The sequence below is a fragment of the Elephas maximus genome, chromosome 4 (genome assembly GCF_024166365.1).
Source record: "Elephas maximus indicus isolate mEleMax1 chromosome 4, mEleMax1 primary haplotype, whole genome shotgun sequence".
NCBI lineage: Eukaryota > Metazoa > Chordata > Mammalia > Proboscidea > Elephantidae > Elephas > Elephas maximus.
The window spans coordinates 141,630,713-141,652,253 of record NC_064822.1 but is presented as its reverse complement, the minus strand read 5'-3'; the positions used below and the strand labels follow the sequence as shown (position 1 = coordinate 141,652,253).

At 36.5% G+C, this 21,541-nt stretch overlaps 1 protein-coding gene and 1 long non-coding RNA gene across 10 annotated transcripts in view; one reads left to right on the top strand and one right to left on the bottom strand.

The window, feature by feature from the left end:
• Positions 1-21,541, bottom strand: part of SYT1 (synaptotagmin 1) — a 624,978-nt gene that overhangs the window by 154,413 nt on the left and 449,024 nt on the right. For all 6 annotated transcript variants that reach the window (XM_049885168.1, XM_049885169.1, XM_049885172.1 and 3 more), the window contains 2 exons: positions 19,499-19,666; positions 16,888-17,055 (listed from right to left, as the gene is read on the bottom strand). In XM_049885168.1, coding sequence (XP_049741125.1) covers positions 16,888-17,055; positions 19,499-19,666 — 336 coding nt within the window. The remainder of the gene's footprint in view (positions 1-16,887; positions 17,056-19,498; positions 19,667-21,541) is intronic.
• Positions 1-21,541, top strand: part of LOC126076545 (uncharacterized) — a 470,040-nt gene that overhangs the window by 240,955 nt on the left and 207,544 nt on the right. For 2 of the 4 annotated variants that reach the window (XR_007517486.1, XR_007517500.1), the window contains exon 10: positions 18-15,216. The exons of 1 other annotated variant lie outside the window; for it this stretch is intronic. This is a non-coding gene — a long non-coding RNA (uncharacterized LOC126076545). Of the gene's footprint in view, positions 1-17; positions 15,217-21,541 lie in introns of those variants that run through there. One more of the 4 variants, XR_007517490.1, reaches the window with a different exon arrangement.

Below are 21,541 nucleotides of genomic sequence, written 5' to 3'. Positions count from 1 at the left end.
TTGTTTTTTTTTTTTAGTTATCCTGCTAAAGCTGAGCAAATAATCTGAGAAGCTATACTATATGAATAAGAATGTGGCATCAGGATTGGAGGAGGACTCATTAACAACCTAAAGTATGTGGATGATACAACCTTGCTTGCTGAAAATGAAGAGAACTTGAAGCACTTACTGATGAAGATCAAACACTACAGCCTTCAGTATGGATTGTACCTCAACATAAAGAAAACCAAAACCCTCACAATAAGCAACTTCATGATAAATGGAGAAAATATTGAAGTTGTCAAGGATTTCATTTTACTTGGATCCACAATCAATGCCCCATAGAAGCAGCAGTCAAGAAATCAAGTAATGCATTGCATTGAGCAAGTTTGCTGCTGAAATACTTCTTTAAAGTGTTAAAAAGCAAAGATGTCACTCTGAGGAGTAAGGTGCACCTGACCCAAGCCATGGTATTTTCAATTGCCTTGTATTTGATAGCACTATTATATATTATATTACATATGAAGAGAAAGCTGGACAATGAATTAGGAAGACTGAAGATGAATTGATGCCTTTGAATTATGGCGTTAGTGAAAAATATGGAATACACCATGGACTGACTGCCAGAAGAATGAATAAATTTTCTTGGAAGAGGTACAGCTAGAATGCTTCTTAGAAGTAATGATGGTGAGACTTATCAAGTATTTTGGACATGTTATCAGGAGGGACCAACCCCTGGAGAAGGACATTTACTTCACTTGGTGAAGTAGAGGGTCAGTGAAAAAGAGGAAGATCCTCAATGAGATGGAATGACACAGTGGCTGCAATAATGGGCTCAAACATAGCAACGATTGTGAGGATGGCATAGGACTGGGCAGTGTTTAATTCTATTGCACGTAGCATTGTTATGAGTCGAAACCAACTCAACGGTACCTAACAACATCCTGCTAAAACTCGAACCCGGCCTCAAAGTGTTTAACGATTTGGCTAAGTTGTATGTGAAATTGGTGGAAATAATTTATAAAAGGATGGCATAAAAAGCCCATTGGGGGAATGCTACAATTTTATTCTTCAAAATATTAAAAATTTGGGTTTGAAGAAAAGATAAAATGGAAGTGGAAATACATGTATTTACTATAATCAACTGGTTTTATAAGATGTAGCACATGTTCTCTCTATCTTAAAAGAGAGTTTTGAAATGAGAATCTAGGAGGATGGTCAGTCCAGTATTTCAAATTGTAGTACTTTATAGAGGAATCGTCCATTTTTAGCAGATTTATTGCTTTCTAAAATTATTTTCATAATAAAAAAGTGGACAATTCTGCAGAGCTCAATAGCTTTCCTAGAGGGTGCTAAAAGGAGCTGTTCCTATTGCTTTTTTGAAATACAGGAGTTTAGGAAATTTATGCATACAAAGATATTTTACTTTACAAAGAAATTTCTCTTAGACTCAAGAACATCTAATTAAAAGCTATTTGGAAAACATTAAAATAAATGCTTCATTGATCTTTGGTGTTTTAGGTATGATCCCAAGGTAAAGCATTTCTCTCCCTGCTCATCATCATACTTCATAGGAGAGATGATATAAGTGATGAAAGAGATGGAACAGTAATTTCTTCCTTTCAGGAACTGGTAATACAATAGGATGGAACAAACCATAGGTAGGGGAGTGGAGGAACTTGAAAACAGAATCATATGAGCAGTAAATGGGATCTCTCACATGCATCTATGATGCAGAAGGGATGATCTAGAAAACTTTGGAGCACCTAAGAGACTTGAGAACTGGAAGTGGTGCCAAATCAAGGCAGGTGCTTGTAGTCCTTTCTTTGCACAATGTAGTGGTAGCCTTGGACTTGGGAGAATGGGAATAGGAGAAGCAAACTATAGGGTGTATGCTGAGTGTGTGTGTTCTCAGGCTAAAACATCCCTAGTACAGGCCCTCTAATCTATTTCTCAGTTACAGGCAATTGAGAGTGATGGAGAAGAGTTTCTGGAGTCAGACCAAAGTCTGAATCTTAGCCTTCTTTCTTATTAGGTATGTGGCCACGTGCAATTCCAGCTTCCTTTAGTTTGAGCTTCTTTGTATATAAATTGGAAATAATAATGGTACCTACACCACAGTGTTGTCGTGAGGAATAAACGAGGTAACACACTGGGCACAGTAGCTGGCTCAGATAAACACTCAACACATGTGAGTTTAACATAGTTCAACGTAAGTTTGTGCTATACCTAATTTTCCGGGTTAAGGAGCTTTGAAGGCTCTGCCTACCAAAAAACAAAGAAAACAAAACACCTCCCCATCAAAAACAGTATTAAAAAAAAAAAAAAAGCTAGAATTTGGCATTCTTACTGTGGCATTGAGGTTCCATAGTCTTTATGTCATTTTCAAACAGACTCAATATAAACAAGGCGCCAGTAAGAGACTGCTTGGAAATCAATGACCTAAAAAGAAGCAAGTATCTCTCCTCAGACTACAAGTTAAACATTGATGTTGGTTTTATGTCAGACAGGCACTTCAAAGGCCGTATTCTGCATTCACAATTTATGACTTAAACTCTCCAAAAACCTGTTTAAAAATCAAAATGCAAAACCCCCAAGTCGTTATCTGTTTTGATATCCTAATCCCACTCTATTTTTACTTATTGACACTGAGATGCAATTAAGAACACACTATTCCTGATACTGTGTGCTGGCTCCTGAAAGACAGGTTTTTTTTTTTCCTTCCCTTTAAACACTAGCAGAAAGTGAAAATTTGGAGAAGCACCTTGTCAGCATATTGATTTATTCATGTAGAAATAGCAGCTTAAACTGAAGATCAGTCGGTTAACTTTTGGTAACTGGCAACCTCTGACCACATTCCAGAGTGTTTGCAGCTTGGAGAATGAGAAGACTTGAGTGGAAGTCTTTTCAAATTTCCTTGTTACTCTGTACTAGAATTGTTCATGGGACCTTCCACTTCACTCATTCATTCCCGTCTCTGCATTCTATTGCTATCTAGGGTCCAGAAATTCGCTCTTAAGTATAAACTAATTATGTTCCACATGAAAAGAAAAATACTGATTCAGATTGTATTGCTGGGAGCAGAGTCTTACTCTAGGACGGAAGGAGTCTCCTCTAACACCATTGCCCTCTAATCATTTTTAAGTTGTAAGTAGATGGTTTGGTTCAGGCTGACATCATTGTTCCCTGGCTTCTCCACTGCCCAATGCTCTCTGGTGCTTTTAAAACCAGAAGTCTTCCAGCACATGAAGCCCAGGAGAGAAGACGCCCCAGTGAGTGTACTGACACACATTCCTGGTTCACAGTCTTGCCGTGGTCCATCTCAGGAAGAAAATAATTGCATCTTATTAATGATTTGCTGTTGTCATTGTCAGCTGCTGTTGAGTCAGCTCCCAACTTATGGCAACCTCATGCACAAAATAGAACAAATCACTGCCTTGTCCTGGGCCATTGGTTGCTGATCGGACCATTGCGATCCTTAGAGTTTTCATTAGTGAATTTTCAAAGTAGATCACCAAGCCTTTCCTCCTAGTCCATGTAGTCTGGAAGCTCAGCTGAAGCCTGCTCAACATTATAGCAATACAGGAGCCTCCACTGACAGATAGGTGGTGGCTGTGCACTAGGTGCACTGGTCAGGAATTGAACCTGGATTTCCCATATGGAAGGCTAGAATTCTACCAATGAACCACCTTATATTAGCGATTTGAGGGACATTTAAAGTAGAGTGAAAGTAAACTGTATTCCTTGAGTTCCCTCTTTAAAGAGATAAAGGAGAGAAGAGAGGCGATAAGGCTGACAGAAGCTGTTTTGTGAAAAGTAGACTGACAGAGAATTCCTCCACCAACTTTCTCAAAAGCTTGGGATGCCATTCCACTTTGCCTTCAGGCACTTGAAATCTTGGAAGGGTGAACAGGGTAGGTGAAAAGATACTGAGACTGTCACTGGCTCCACAGTGATAGGAAAAATACCCCTGCAATTTTTACACAGACTTAGAAACGATGTCTTTTTGTCCCCATAAACTACAAAAACCGAATGGCTACTTGATGTTTCCAACTGTTTATTTTAGAAAGTCATTTAGGCATTGGACAGACCTATGTTTGAGAAATAACTTTTTTATTTCAAAAACTTAAATCCATGATCTGCTTTATATTTTTCAGCCACATCTTACATGTGAGAAAACAGGCTTAGCGAGTTTATCAGCAAAACTCCAAGTCCTTTGCTCACTTGATCCATGCCACAATTTCTCTAAGGAGCAAACTATTGTGATGTGCAAAACCTGAAGATACTTTCTATACTTATAGGGAGTTTAGGCTGTACTTGGACAGATGACAAAAACAAGTAAACCAGGCATCATTTCATGGAACAGGTTTTACGTGGCTACGTACCCAAATTCTTAGAGAAATAGGTATATGTGTAAAGGGGTGTCAATTCTGTGGTGCAGGATAGACAATATGTTGCTGGGTTCAGAAATCAAGCTTATGCTGAGCATCATCAGGGAGGTTAGTGAAATTCTCCCTTCATCAAAACCATTTGTGACAGTGCCTTGCTGGACCCTTAGTTTCTCCCAGTCTCCTCACAAAAGGAAGGATATAAGCCTAGTGGTCAGAGCAATGCTTTTTCAGCTTGCAATGAAATAAGGACTCTGATCAGTGTTTTAAATAATATGTGTAACTATTATTTATTGAGAGTTTATCATGTGCCAAGTACTGTTCTAAGTGCTTTATGTGCGTTACCTCACTTACAGTGTATCACAGCTCTTGAAGGACAATAGTATTAATCTCATTTTACAGAGGGGTTAAGTGACTTACCCATGGACACATCAGTAGTAAGTGGAGTCATGGTTAGAGCCATACAAGTTGAGCCCAAACCAGGTTTAATCCATCCTGTGATACTGTCTCATTGTTAAATTATATTTGACTACATTTTAAGGGTTTATCTTATTCACCACTGTATTTGCAGAAGCTAGGACAGGCCCTGGGTCATAAAGGCTTAATAAATATATGTTGGATAAATCAAAGAATGAATGGATGAAATTAATTGGCAGTATTTAAAGCCTCTTGCCCATAACTAGAAAGAACTTCTGTTCTGCTAAGCCATGTTCAAAACAAGTTAAGTTTGTCTACTTGTGTGTGTTCCCCTTCTTTCATCCTTTAAGTATTTAAGTTCTGTTTTTCAGCAAGTCCTCACTCTCCTGCCTTAATTTTGTAGTACAACCAGTACAACTCAATCACTGACATTTCATCTAATTGCAAAGTAACAGATTGCAAAGGATTAAAGATTTCACAATACAAACATATGGCCTATTCCTAGCTAGGTAGGAGTAAGACAGAACATAAAAACATTTCATTTGGAGAATTCACCAAACGAGAAAAAAGAATTGTTCCAAAACATAGGATGAACTTGACAGAAGAGATTGTATTTTAAAAGACCCAAATGTGTGAAAAATGAAGGACAAGATAGAACAAGACGTTCTCCTAACTGATCACATTGCTTCCTACTCAAAATTGTCTTCATTGTTTTTAATAATGTGGAAAATCAAACTCAGACAAGACTGCTCATCTATATCATTTTCCTCATCCTCCTTTTGTTTGCATTCCCATTACAACTCCTACTCCTCACTTATGCTCTGCCAGCTTACAGATGTGAAATCCATGCTTCTGAACTACTTTTTACCTGTTTTCTTTAAAATTCAACTGAAAACACTCACTCTTTTTATTATTTGAATAAGAAAAAGCAAAAAACAAAACCCTAATACCCACACTGGTTTCTTTTAAAACAATTAGATCTTTTTGGCACTATATGTGTCAGAACTTATGTCTCCCATCTCCCAATAAGAATTTTCCTGTAATGAACATCTGAGAGATTATGTAATGGTACTAATCGTCAAAACATTTTGGGAACACTTCTCCTTTCAGAGTGAGAATAAACCTCATAAGTACAACTGCCTCATTACCTTATCACGTTGACTAAAAATTATTTTACCCAATTTGATCCTCAACTCATAGTCTGTCCTTGGCACTAAGTAGTTATGACCATTTCAATAAACATTACCTTTTAAGATAAAGAGAACCCATTATTTAGAACAGATGAAAGGAGTTACTGTACACTGAGAAAGCGATTTGGAGAGAGGAACTGGGCATCAAAAGTATTTTAGGCTACGGCAGTACAACTGGAATAAGTGGGCATCCGTCAAAGATGACTTTCTTGAAGGTGATAAGGCTCATACATGTTTGCTAAATAAAATTCTCATTTTATTCTGATTTGTTCAACTAATTTACTTGAAAATATTTATTTAAGCACCTTGAATGACACAGGCACAGTGCTAAACACTCTGAATAAAAAGGTAAAAAAAACACAGACCATGTCAGCTAGGTGGCAATATAGCAGAGTAGAGAGAAAATGGGTTTGGGAGTCAGGCTACCTGGGTCCAAATCCTCACTCTGTTGTTTATTTTATGGCTGTTCTGGTCAAATTGCTTTAACTAATATGTAATATGGAGATATAAAGAATTACCCCATAGGAATGCTCCAAGGATTACGTGAGCTAATATGAGAAAACAGGAGAGTGCTTAGCACAGAGATGGGCCTGACTTTCTTATTCCAACCCTTGTCCTAGAGAAGAACAAGTTACACAAGCTTTACCCAGTATCCTGAGTCTAGATTTATCAGTCTTATATTTAAGGATGGTGAATCAAATATTAAATATTCATTGGATATTGATTGAGCTCCTACTAGGTTGCTGTGATGCTAGAAGCTATGCTACCAATACTTAGGGTCACCCATGGTGGACAAGTTTTAGTGGAGCTTCCAGACTAAGATGGACTAAGAAGAAGGACCTGGCGATCTACTTCTAAAAAAATTTGCCAGTGAAAACCTTATGAATAGCAGCACAACATTGTCTGATACAGTGCCAGAAGATGAGCCTCTCAGGTTGGAAGGCACTCAAAAGAAGACTGGGGAAGAGTTGCCTCCTCAAAGTAGAGTCAACTTAATGACATGGATGGAGTAAAGCTTTTGGAGCCTTCATTTGCTGATGTGGCACAACTCAAAATGAAAAGAAACAGCTGTGAATATCCATTAATAATTGGAAAGTGAAATGTACAAAGTATGAACCTAGGAAAATTGGAAGCCATAAAAAATTAAATGGAATGCATAAAGAGTGATATCTCAGACTGTGAGCTGAAATGGACTGGTATTGGCCGTTTTGAATCAGACAATCATATGGTCTACTATGCCGGGAATTACAAATTGAAGAGAAATGGCATTGCTTTCATCATCAAAAAGAACATTTCAAGATCCATCCTGACGTACAACACTGTCAGTGATAGGATAATATCCATACGCCTACAAAGAAGACCAGTTAATACTACCATTATTCAAAATCATGCAGCAACCACTAAGGCCAAAGATGAAGAAATTGAAGATTTTTACCAACTTCTGCAGTCTGAAATTAATCAAACATGCAATCAAGATGCATTGATAATCACTGGTGATTGGAATGTAAAAGTTGGAAACAAAGAAGGATAGGTAGTTGGAAAATACAATCTTGCTAATAGAAATGACATCAGAGATTGCATGATGGAATTTTGCAATACCAAAGACTTATTCATTGGAAATACCTTTCTTATTTCAACAACATAAATGGTGACTATGCATGTGAACCTCACCATATGGAATACACAGGAATCAAATTGACTACATCTGTGGAAAGCAATGGTGGAGAAGCTCAATAACATCAGTTAGAAGAATGCCAGGAGCCGACTGTGGAACAGACCATCAGTTTTGCGTTTGTGTGCAAGTTCAAATTGAAGCTGAAGAAAATGAAAACAAGTCCATGGGAGCCGGAGTACAACCTTGAGTATATCCCATTTGAATTTAGAGACCATCTCAAGAATAGATTTGATGCATTGAACACTAGTGACTGAAGACCAAATGAGTGGTGGGATGACATCAAGGACATTATACACGAAGAAAGCAAGGGGTCATTAAAAAGACAGCAAAGAAGGAGAAGACCAAAACAGATGTCAGAAGAGACTCTGAAACTTGCTCTTGAACATAGAGTACCTAAAGCGAGTAGAAAAAATGATCACGTAAAAGAGCTGAATGGAAGATTTCAAAGGGCAGCTCAAGAAGACAAAGTAAAGTATTATAATGAAATGTGCAAAGACCTGGGGTTAGAAAACCAAAAGTGAAGAACATGCTTGGCATTTCTCCAGCTGAAATAACTGAAGAAAAATTTAAACCTAGATTTACAATATTGAAGGATTCTATGGACAATGTATAAGCAAGACTGAAGAAGAATTAATGCCTTCGAATTATGGTGTTAGTGAAGAATATTGAATATACCATGGACTCCCAGAAGTATGAACAAATCTGCCTTGGAAGAAGTACAGCCAGAATTCTCCTTAGAAGAAATGATGGCGAGACTTTATCTCATGTACTTTGGACGTGTTATCAGGAAGTACCAGTCCTTGGAGGATGACATGTGCTCAGTAAAGTAGAGGGTCAGCCAAAAAGAGAAAGATCCTCAACAAGATGGATTGACACAGTGGCTGCAACAATGGGTTCAAACATGGTAATGATTGTGATAATGGTGCAGGACTGGGCAGTGTTTCATTCTGCTGTATATAGGGTCAAAAACTGGTTTACAGTACCTAACAACAACATGGGCAAAATATTGAACAATGCAGGAAGCATCAAAAGAAGATGGAAGGAATACACAGAGTCACTGTACCAAGAAGAATTGGTCGATGTTCAACCATTTCAAGAGGTAGCACATGATCAAGAACCGATGGTTCTGAAGGACGAAGTCCAAGCTGCACTCAAGGCATTGGTGAAAAAACAAGGCTCCAGGAATTGATGGAATACCAATTGAGATGTTTTAACAAACGGATGCAATACAGGAAATGCTTGCTTGTCTATGCCAAGAAATTTGGAAGACAGCTCTTGGTCAACTAACTGGATGAGATCCACATTTGTGCTGATTCCAAAGAAAGGTGATTCAACAGAATGCAGAAATTATTGAACAAAATCATTAATTTTGTATACAAGTAAAATTTTGCTGCAGATAATTCAAAAGCAGTTGCAGCACTACATCGACACGGAACTGCCAGAAATTCAAGCCAAATTCAAGAGAGGACGTGGAATAAGGAATATTGTTGCTGATGTCAGATGAAAGCAGAGAATACCAGAAAGGTGTTTACCTGTGTTTTATTGACTATGCAAAGGCATTCAACTGTGTGGATCATAACAAACTATGGATAGCATTTTGAAGAACATGTAACTGTGCTCTTGAAGAACCTGTACATAACCAAGAGGTAGTCATTGGAACGGAACAAGGGAATATTGTGTGGTTTAAAATCAGAAAAGGTATGTGTCAGGGTTGTATTCTTTCACCATACTTATTCAATTTGTATGCTGAAAAAATAATCTGAGAAGCACTATATGAAAAAGAATGCAGCATTAGGATTGGAGGAAGACTTATTAGGAACCTGTGAAGACACAACTCATAACACAAACTTGCTTGCTGAAAGCAAATAAGGCTTGAAGATACTTACTGATGAAGATCAAATAGTACAGCCTGTAGTAAGGATTACATCAAAACACAGAGAAAACAAAATTCCTTATAACTGGACTAATAAGCAACATCGTGACAAAAGGAGAAAAGACCTGAAATTGTCAAGGATTTCATTTTACTTGGATCCACAATCAACACTCACGGAAGAAGCAGTCGAGAAATCAAATGATATACTGCATTGGAAAAATATGCTGCAAAAAACCTCTTGAAGTTGTTAAAAAGCAAAGATGTCACTTTGAGGACTAAGGTGCACCTCACCCAAGCCATGGTATTTTCAATAGCCTCATAGTCATGTGAAAGCTGGACAATGAATAAGGATGATCGAAGAATAATTGATAGCTTTGAACTATCATGTTGGCAAGAGTACTGAATATACCATAGGCTGCCAGAAGAATGAATAAGTCTTTCTTGGAAGAAGTACAGCCAGAATGTTTCTTAGAAGCAAGAATGGCAAGACTATGTCTCACATACTTTGGACATGTTATTAGGAGGGACCAGTCCCTGGAGAAGGACATCATGGGTCAGTGAAAAAGAAGACCCTCAACGGGATAGAATGACAAAGTGGCTGCAACAATGGGCTCAAACATAACAATGATTCTGAGGATGGTGCAGGACAATGCAGTGTTTTGTTCTGTTGTATGTAGGGCCACCATGAGTCAGAACCAGCTTGATGGCACCTAACAACAACAACGTTTAAGAGACAAGGTGTCATTAAACTACTTCGTTCAATCTTCTTTCTCAGTGTATCTCCCCCATTCTTCATTCACCCTTAACTATGCTTGTTAATGGCAGTCTTAGCATATTAGTTCTTGCTGATGTATTTTCTTTGTTGATCCCCTTTCTTTTATTTTGGGAGACATTTATTATGCATAAGAATACAGCTATAGTTGATGACTGAAATTCTGAATTAACTAAATCATAGCTATTGCCAAAGATATGTCGTAAAATCGGATAACAACTCTACTTCTGCAAAGGTTTAAAAAGGAGCTCAATGTGTTTCTAGTCCCATAGAATGGACACATATATATTAAGTACACTAAAATATACTGTAGTCTTAATATACTATAAGACAAATCAATACTTCCACATCCTATCTACTATATTGTAAATTTGGCTAAAAAGGAATATTGTAGGTAGGATAGACTTAGATCGTTCACATTCTTTGAATTTTCTTCAGAACGGAATCTTTTCCATTTCCCTTTGGGTAAATTTCCATGTTGCAAGCAGAGTCTTACACCACAGCTTTAAATAAATCTAACTTTAAATACAAGTTAAATTAAGCTAAGTCACAAGCTTTACGTGCATCATGGAAACAGCATAAAATAAGAAGATCGCAGACAGAAAAAAGACACTAAGTCTTTACAAAAGTAAAAAGATAAATTCTATCATCATTTTCACCACCATGAGCAAAAACAATAACAACAATGATTTTTCCATACATGTATTCTGCCTCTGCTTTTAGAGAAACAGACAAACAAAGAGGTACTAAATCATTTTCATTTGTTCAGTGCTAAGACATTTTGTTGACAGACTTTCGCAATACTTTAGACTTCATTTGTAAACCAAGAAGGCAATTACTGTTATTTAGATGGACTTATGAGTTTTGAAACATTTCTCTCAATATAAGAAACACCTCTCCCCATTCGTTTATTCAAAAATATTTTTGTATGCCTACTGTGTGCTTCTTGCCTCTGTGATTGGACCTGATTACACAGTGGGGAACAATAGATATGGCCACTGTCTGGATAGAATTTGTAGTCTAGTGGGGAAGATAGACAATGAACAAGTGAACGAAAGTAAGTATGCTGTCCTGGAATCCGATGGATCTAAATGAAGGCCATTCTCTAATGTGGTAGCTTGTGAGTGATAAGGAAGGTTCTTATTGGCAACCATGTTTAAAGTTCCAGCAGTTAACCTTTCTTTAAGGCTTTCCATTCAGGGCATTGATTTGCTGTGCAGAGATTCTCAGAGGGTATGAGTCACTATCTGACTTCTGAGTATACTTAGAAACGGCATCAGTTCTTTCATGATCCTTGGGCATATAAGATGCCATGGCAAAAAACAACTTTAACCCATTCCAAAGAAGTATCAATAATTGACCATTGGAAGCTAAAAACTCTTGCCATTTGATTAAATATGTATTCTCCAAATGCTTTTCTGTGAAGTAAATGTTTTTCTAATTAGGCTTAAAAATTTGAAATTTTCTTGCAAAATTGATTTTCTATTAAGGCACTAAAGCAGTTTCTCTTCCCTTCTGCTTGGGTACTAATTAAATTATGTCCCAACTTGTTTTAATTCAGCAATCAATTTTTTTTCCATTTGCACTGGATTACAGAATCCCATTTAAAAATCACTCTAACGAATTCCACACAAAGCAAAGGTGAGAGACTTATTCCCTAATGGAGACAAAACAGTATGAGGCAAGTGATGAAAGCTTGCAGCATATCAGGGCAGGATGCTAAAACACAAAATAAAACAAAACAAAGAGGCTCCGTTGTTTTCTGGTGGTATCTGCTTCTTATGCTGTTTTCAGAAATAAGAAGTAGTGGAAGGCATGAGGATGAAAAAGAAATTTAAAAAGTTGGATTGAAATGCTAAAATAAAGAGTCTGAATGCTTTGAAGCTGTATGTATGTACCTGCTGCTGGGGTGCAGGGATGAGGCAATTTCTAAAACGATCATAAATAAGAGCATTTATAAAGGGAGAACAATGGAGTCACAGCTGTTGAGTGTAACATTTGAAGTGATTAAGTGAAGCTATTAAATGAGTGGTATGAAGGTACGTTTCAGATTTGACTTGTGGGTGGCGTATAGTAGGAGCTCAATAACTACTTGTTAAATCATTAAACAAAAGAAGAAAATCTCAAAAATTCAACATAGACAGCCTGAGGCTACACATATTGGTAGCCTTTTGCAAACGGATCAACTGTATTACTAATTGCAAATGATGATTTTGACACTTTATGCTGAGAAGGGAAAAATTAAGAAAGCTACCAGTTTTGTATGTAGCCATCACTTGAAACTCAGAAGATATACATTTTCTGTTTTAAAGAAACAAAAGTAAGAGAAATGTTGAGTTGTCTCCAAGGTCAAAATCCAACTTCATCTATTGTGGATGGGGGATGGGAGAAGGGAGTGGTCGATCATGCAGCATAAAAAATGGCAAGAGAACCCAAACCAGTAGGATGCCTTTCACTGTGTTAATTTACCGACCAAAGAACCAAATCCATTGCCATTGAGTTGATTCCAACTCATAGTGTCCCTCTAAGACAGAGTAGAACTGCCCCACAGGGTTTCCAGGTTATGGTTGGTAGATTTGAACTGCTGATCCCTTGGTTAGTAGCTGAGCTCTTAACTACCAGTGCCATCAGGACTCTATTGTGTTAATTAAAAAACAAACAAAACAAAACAAACCCATTGCTGAGTTGATTCCAACTCATAGCAACCTTATAGGATAGAATAGAACTGCTCCACATAGGGTTTCCAAGGAGTGCCTGGTGGATCTGAGCTGCCAACTTTTTGGTTATCAGCTGAACTATTAACCACTACACCACCAGGGTTTCCATTGTGTTAATTCGAGGAACATAAACAAGCCGGAATGGAAACCTCACCATTGATGTTTTCACTAGAGGCTGGAATCTTAACAGTGGGAGCTGTGTGCTTGTTCATGTTCTTCCAGCAGAGCTTATCTCTTCTACACCCCCTCTTTTTTAAACATGTGCTTGTAACATCCAGATAAGGCTCTTACACCATGATCCTTTCCATTTCTTTCTAAATTGCTTGCATGTTTAAATGACCATTAAAATAAAGCAGAATCTTTTAATTATGCAACTGCTTTATCATCTTATGACTTTTATATTTTTTTCATCTTTTTGGCAATAAAGCCTACCTCATTCTGTCAAAATCTAAGACTGTAACTGGACATATTATGGTGATTAGCGGTTCAGTGTCTAGATTCCAAAGCTGTTCCTTGAATTCCCTTTTTCTCACTTTCTTTGTTACTTTTAAAGTTCTAGCAAGTTGAAAGATAACATTTAACATTGTTAGATGAAAGCAAAACTAAAATCTTGGACAAAATAGTTCATGTAAAATAGAAAAACAATTTCTCTAAAATCTCGTGAGAACTAAAGTTAATCTAAGACTTCAATTTATTCACACAATTATAATTTTCTGCAGTTAATGGACAGTAGCACGAGAAGATAGGGCACATATCAGTGAGAACAAGTAATTCTTCAGATATAAAATGTAACTGGAAGCTTAGATCATTTATTATGAGGAAGTTTATACCTCAGTCTAGTCATCCAGAGATACTTTCCAAGTTAGACATCTGTTTTATGAGGCTTCCTATATCATGTTAAAGGGAAACAGTAATTAAACTGAAAACCAAAAATTAACTATTCCTGAGTACGTATCAGTAAGGATAGGTACCAGGTTTTTAAAAATATAATTGTAGTTCTATTTCCCATTAAAAACCTCTAGAGGCATTTAATAAGCACCACAATGGTGGTGAGAAAAAGAAGGAAGAAGTAGACAGAGATACTGAAATAGGTAGACGAAAACACAGGAAAGAGAAAGAGAGCACAAAAAAAGAAGATGGGCCAAGAAGAATGAGTGGGAGATAGGTATCTTATATTCTATCTGATTTAATCGGTAAGTATGGTAAGGAGTAGATAATATTAAGACTATTTTATAGATTAAAAATGGAATTTTACAGAGGTTAAGTGAGTTGTCCAAGATCTCAGAGCTAGTAAATGGGTTAGTCAAGGTTGAAACTGAGGAGGGTTTGATCTTAAAGACAACACTTTTTTTCTAGAAAACTGTCTAGTTGGCAATAATCAAGACAAAGGTTGGCGTTAGGAAGAAAAATGAGTTAACACTAGACTCCATGAAAGCAGGGAAAGTGTCTACCCTTTTCCTTTTTTAAAACCCCTAGTGCAGTTCCTGGAATATGGCAGTGTTTAATAAATATTTAGAAATGAATATTTTTGAGTAAGTTGGATGACAAAGTTTTAGATAGGGTGAGAAGACATGGAAGAAAAAGAAATGCAGGAAAGAGAAAGAAGGAACAAGTACTACTCATAGTTAGAATTTTTGAAAGAGGAAACCTTCTTGACATCCAGTCAATTCCTACTCATGCAGACCCTATATGTGCAGAGTTGAACCACTCTCCATAGGGTTTTCAAGGCTGTGACATTTGGGAGCAGATTGCTAGGCCTGTCTTCCAAGGCATCTCTGGGTAGGTTTCAACTGCCAACCTTTTGGCTAGTAGTGGAGTGCTTGACTGTGCATCCCAGGGACTCCTACATTTCTTTAACTCAGGAAAAATATTTCTCAACTCTTCAGAAACCGAGTGGGTGCAATCTTGAAATCTCACATCACCTGGTGGAAGCAGGGGTGTGAGCCATGCACCCTGGACAGGTGGGGATTATGAGGTACAAGTGGGTTATGTTCTGATATACAACCAACAAACCAACCAAAAACCAGTCAAATAATGAAAACTGATCAATTAATAAATCTTTGTTATGGTCCCACTTTGTCCTCCAGTCACAAGGACTGTACACAAAGTCAAACATTCCAATAAAATATAAAATGAAACATCTCACTAATTTGTTAAATGTTTGGAAACCTTATGATAAAATGATTGAATGTTTCTATTTTTTTTCTGCAGATATTGGACTTAATGTACATATTAGTTTACTCATATGGAAGAACTACTTAGAAAAATCATGAAGTTTAAAGACTCAGTGTTATTCTAGGTTTGTTCTTGAAAATCCACAGTAAGGCTCTATCTATCTTGGGATCCAAGAATGTCAATTGTACTAATCTATTTTCGCTAAGTTATGTATATCTCTTCAAAAAAAAAAAATAAAATAAATAAAAAGAAATTGAAGCTTAACTCAAATAATTTTGACTCTTTTTGAACAACCAATAATTTAGAGCACCAGCAAAATCTCATTTCAGCACAGCAATTCACAAGCCTGTCTTAAAACCTTACTTTATTATATACGAAGTATGCAGTTAGTAGTTTCAGTTTGGTCACACAAAACCTTAGGCTGAGAGGGTTCCCAGGGGGTAGGTTTGGTTGAGATAGTTTCTCTGAAGGCTTGGGACACTCTTTCTTTAACTCTGTTCAGATGTTCACTAACCACAGGTGGTTTGATGTCCCTGGAGGCCCCAAAGTGACCCTATCTTATGAAATCCTAGGCATCTAATATCCCGTTGCCATAGAGTCAGTTCCAACTCATGACAACTGCATGTGTGTCAGAGTAGAACTGTGATCCATAGGTTTTCAATGGCTAATTTTTTGGAAGTAGATAGCCAGGTCTTTCTTCCAAAGTGCCTCTGTGTGGACTTGAACTACCAACTTTTTGGTTAGCAGCTGAATGTGTTAACTGTTTATACCACCCAGGGGCTGCCCTTGACATTTAGGGATCAATCCTAAATGACTGATGGCTGTTTGTAATCCCTTGGGTAATCATGGCCCCATGTCAGGGCCCCAAAATGGCTGGGAAATGAGTTGTTTTAGAATTTAGAAGCTCAGAGTTATTTGCTTTTCTGGTATTGGCCTGCTGAGATACTCTCACAGAAAAAATGCTAGTGCCAGGCAGGCATAACATAATCAAATAGAATAGATTATTATGTAGCTTAAATGCACTGAGTATATTGAACTTCCCTTTTTAAATCACAGAAAATACTGGGCTAAACTATTAAAACTGAGAAAAAACAATGTGAGGAGCACTATAAAAATGTGAGTCAAATAAAAAATGGATTTAATATCAGCCTTTTGAATTACATTTGATGCTTCCCCCATCATGCTCTGAGGTTTTCAGGAGAAACAATGAACTGTCTGCAGTACACAGAAATAATCAAGGAAAAAGTGCCATTTTATTTCTATTTAATAGCTACATAACCAATGTAGAAAGCACAAAATGACTATAGAAAAATAGGAAGAAAAAGACGGGTTTTCACCGTCCTTTTAAAGAAGTAGTTTTTTTTTTTTTTTTTATTGGCTTGTTTTTCGGTGACATTTTGCAAGCTTTAGAAACAGATTCTGTGTGTGTGTGTGTGTGCACGTGTGTGCGCACATGCACGTACATGTGTATCTAGGGGAGTTGTTTAGATCCTGTGCACAAATCTCCCTTTTCTTTCAAATAACACCCAGAAGACCTGTATACTTTTTAATGAGGTTATGCAATCCCCTGACCCTATTTTGCCAGCTGTCAGCTGCTGGAGGCCCACCTCACCCTTTCTAAAGAGTATCTCTCAAGAGCTTATTACGTGGGTAGCAACTGGTGAGTACACCTTCTCGTATTAGAAATGCTGTCTTTCTTACCTCTTCCTTCTCAGCACTTTGCAGATCACGCCACTCCTCAGTTACATGACCGAAATCCACTGTGTTCATGGGGACTTTAAATTCCCCAATGATATCATGCTTGGAGAAACGGTCAAAATCATACACAGCCATCACCAGAGTTTTGCCGCCTAATTCCGAGTATGGTACCTAAATCAAAAGAGATGAGGGCAAAATATCTGGTCAGAAAAATGCTAAAACATGTTGCTGGCTTAGAGTGTTTTAATTTTAATGTTTATATTAGATAAACAGAACAGGGAGATAATTATGTTTTTGATGCTTCTTTAAACTGAGTCATCTGACTTACCGCTTGAGATTAAATTACTTGAGAGAAAATGGTAACTTACTATAGTTATTTATCACTTTAGCCCAAAGAAGCTTTCAGTATTGTTAATAATGGGTCCTACTATTTGTCAGGTTATAAACAGTTAAAGATTGATAAAATACTAAAATAAGCCACTTACATTTGGCTATAAGTAAGTTTTTTTTTATAGGCTATTTTAAGCTGTATTGGCTAGGGTATAACTTACTCAGGGATAGATAGCTTGCTCCAAACATTTCATTAACTCTTTCGAGCTATCTGAATGCTACAGTTTAATGGAAAAGTGATTTATTAAGAGGCGTATGAGTAGTCTGAAAGAATGTAAATGAAATTCACAAAGGGCCTTACTTATCTACTCCCTAAAATAATTTACCGATTGACATGAACTGACTAGAAAATTGATGTTTTGAATATCAGAGATGCATTATAAAATAGACCTTGAAGTTCCTTCTTAGGTGTGACACTCTTTAGGATGGGGGGAGAGGGGGGCAAAAGGCCAAGAACTGATAAATTATCTAGCTGTGCAAATATATCTGGGACAGATGCTATGGGTTGGGGGTGTTTATTAGTGACATTTTTAATATTCAGGAAAAGCAGTGCAATCCAAGTAACCTATACTTCAGTAACTGAGTAGGAATGCCTAATTAAGAAATTGTTTAGACTTGTATTGAAGGTTCGATTAATTTTAGTATACTTCCTATTATTTTATCAGTGTAAATAGCTATCTTATGCTCTAGCAAACATTTCCTAATTAACTCTGTATATTAAAAAAAGGAGAAGAGAGAATATTTGACTCTGTAAGTGTAAGAAATTCGATTTTTCTAAGGTTTTTATCTTCTGCCATTTATTTATCATCTTTTTGGAATCTAATTATTTTATTAAAATGCTATTGCAAATAACAATATTTTTCTGTAATGGTAGTATATATAATAATAAATACATGACAGTATAATAAGAAATAGTATACTGACAACTCAAAACAAAGCTAAGTCCCCACAATGTTCTTTCAAATAATTTAAGAATGTGCTTATTAAATTCTGGTTAGAAACTGCTGACCTACATTAATATATAATCAAATAAAATTATTGTGATTAGCATTTGCAATATTTTTCCTTTTTTCTATGTTTTCTGTTTAATGATATATTGGTCACAGTGATTAGGTCTTCATAAACTGAGTATCTCCATAATGTTTTCTTCTGCTGCTCTAAATTAACTCTCTGGGTATGGAAAAGTGAAGGTTTTAAATAGGATTGCTGAAAATAAATTAGTAATTTTTGTCTTCAAAACTTGAAAATTTCAGAGCATAAAAAGAGACTGCTCCACTACAAAACTGGAAACGAGGTTCGGGAAAATGACGCATGCCCTAAGCGTCATCAATTTATTTCAATTTATTGCTATTGTTAGCCGGGCCCATGGTGATTTTGAATTAGAATGCTGGCATATTCACAGACATTTCATTTTTCAGCCGTTTTACTGTTTGGAGTAATGCATTACATTTTTTTTCGTCTCTTAAAGATATCTATGAAAAGAATTGTTTTTATGAATGATTTCAAGCCAAGAGCTACAAAATTTGTATATGCAGCGATGACGGAAGCCTGCAGGGCGTGCTTTCCTGTAGAGTTATTTTATGGCCAGAAGCCCTCTCCATTATTATTTGTCAACTGAAGTGTCTCAACAAGATGCAGAGCACCAGGGAAGAGCCTAGAATGAAGAAAAACACCAGAAATGCAGAAAAACAGTACATTAACCTTTTTTTTTTTAATTGAGGAGTTAAGAAGAATGGCTTTAGAGTACTCAATTTGCCCCCTGCACACACAGGATTTCGAAAAGAGAATATATCTATTTCTGCCCTTTAAACTTTGGAACACAATTTATTCTGTGATTTCCACTAGGCTTACCTATTTTCAGGAACTTTGAAACTTAGAAAAGTAATGATTTTATTAATTTCTTGGATTTTATTGTAGAGAGGGGGAAAATGTTCAAGCCTTCTGACAACCTTAAAGTAGACCTTACTTTTTGGCCGTGAATATGACATCCCAGTTATATTCCAGTTGATACTCTGTTCTCGAATGACGAAGCTGAATCCTACTTTGACCAAATTTAAATGCAATACAGAATCCTCACTGGTTTGGAGATAATGATTCTAACTATTCTGAGTAGAATTTTTTGTGAGCACCTAATGTTTATGGGCAAATCTATGTATGTGTGAGGATGAGAGCAGTCTTTTTGATGTAACATCAAGAGAGAAAAATGATATGTATAAAAAAATACCTTGAAAGTAAATTGCTCGTTGAAGACAGGGTTAAGGGTCTTTCGGTGGACTTTTGTCTCAAATTTCTTCTTTTTATCAGGCAGCAGGAACACTTTCACATAGGGATCAGATGTACCACCCATGTCTAAGGCGGGCAGCTCGGCAGCCTGAATGATTCCTACCAGCAGCTGAAATGAACAAGAAAAAACAGCAAACACAAACATTGGGGGGCAGTTTGGAAAAGATTTATTCATTTTTTTGCAGTGCTACATACTGTGATTTCTCCCTCTTCCTGCTTTTAATAAACTTTTTTTTTTTTTTTTCTCATGAATCTGAACACAGAAGGCAAATGAAGCAAGCTATATAGACTTCAGAAACCCAATTCTGACAGATGCAGGCTCTAGGAAGCCTGGTTTTAAGCACAAAAGATGCTTTTAAAAGGTTGCTGATTACAGTTAAATATGGAATTCATATTTGCAAAAGGGTTGCAATCAAATTACTTTCCAGTTGCTAAAAGCCCTTGTGCATTATGTTTCTTTCCAGGGCATGATTTGTAAGTGGAAATAAATTGTTAAAGAATCACAAGTCTGTAATTATAAAGTAGGAAAATTTTATTCCACACCAAAGCCTCAGACAAGCTACATAGAAATTTCTTAGAAATTGGGTAGCATTTTGATATAAGAAATAAGATCTTCAAGTTTCTTTCATATTTGACTTTGACTTGTGTGCTGGCTAGTATTTTTTAACTCCCAGTATAATTACTATCCATTAAATTCTGTGCTTAAATATAGAACATGGAGTCAAAGAAATTAAATGAATATAAGCTTAAATGAGGGTGAGATAATAGATACGGTTTTTAGTGCCAAATGAATAAGTTTCTGGATTATTTTTTCAAGTACACAAGAAATCTTTGCATTTCTGCAAGTCTGTTTTCTTAGTGATGTATTCCGAAGACTTACGATGAATGAGAGTCTAGGCTGGTGGTGGTAATATTTTTGCAAAGAAAAAATAAAAGACGTGAATGAATTATTCTAGATGCCCTGCCATCAGAAATTTTGTGTTAAGGGGGTTGTTTAAATTCACCTGGGAAGCAAAAGTAGACTCTCTTATTGTTATTCAAGTATATACTATTCAATACATGCAGTCACACTATAGCTTTTCACATAAGAGCTTGAAAATTTGAGCCTGTGTTTTTTAAAGCCGATAGAGTAGAAAAGCAATTCACCACCTTAAAGAAATCACACCCATTTTCTGTAAAAGTGACCCGCCATGGTCTTAAGTGCATGTTGGCTCAAGCTTTCACCTGAACCAATAACTTAAATGATTATGTTCTTTCCATTTGAATGATTCAATTTCTTTTTGTGGCGTCATCATATAGCCGTAGCAGTAAGAGTATTGCATTGCAGGTAGACAGACCACAGAAAGATGATCAGAGAATAAATAAAATGGGCGTCAGATGTATAAACGCAGGATTAGTAAAGCAAACAATCTGTCTCTTGGTTTGCCAAATTGATATATGGTATTTTCTGTTGGATAACAATGTGAATAAACAAGATTTGTATTTGCAAGTCAAACTCAGTCTCACTTTATAACAAATTTTCTTTTTGGCAGAGAAAGCACTATCTGTATAGCTTAAACTCTTTAAAACTTGATCTTTTATGTTTCAAAGGCTTTCAGATACTTTGTTGTTGGAGGGTGAATTCATTTCTTCCAACCCCTGACTCATAAGAAATAGATGTATCACATTTCTCTCCATCATGAAAGATCCATCATGAAGGCCAAACCAAGGTGGCCTTCTAGTTTTGGTTATAGGGTCACTGTGAGTTGGAATCAACTTGATGGTAAATGGGTTAATGGGTTCAGTTTTGGTAAGCAAACATATACATTTGATTATACAGCTTTATCTGTGACGTTTCTGAGACTTTATCTTCCCTACCTCATAAAAAAAAAATAGGAATCGTCAAATTAGTTGAGAACATTTGAAAAAAAAAAATCAATGCATAATATTAAAAAAAATTCATCAGATGGAATCTTCCAGATGCTCAGAGTAAAATACCTTTTAG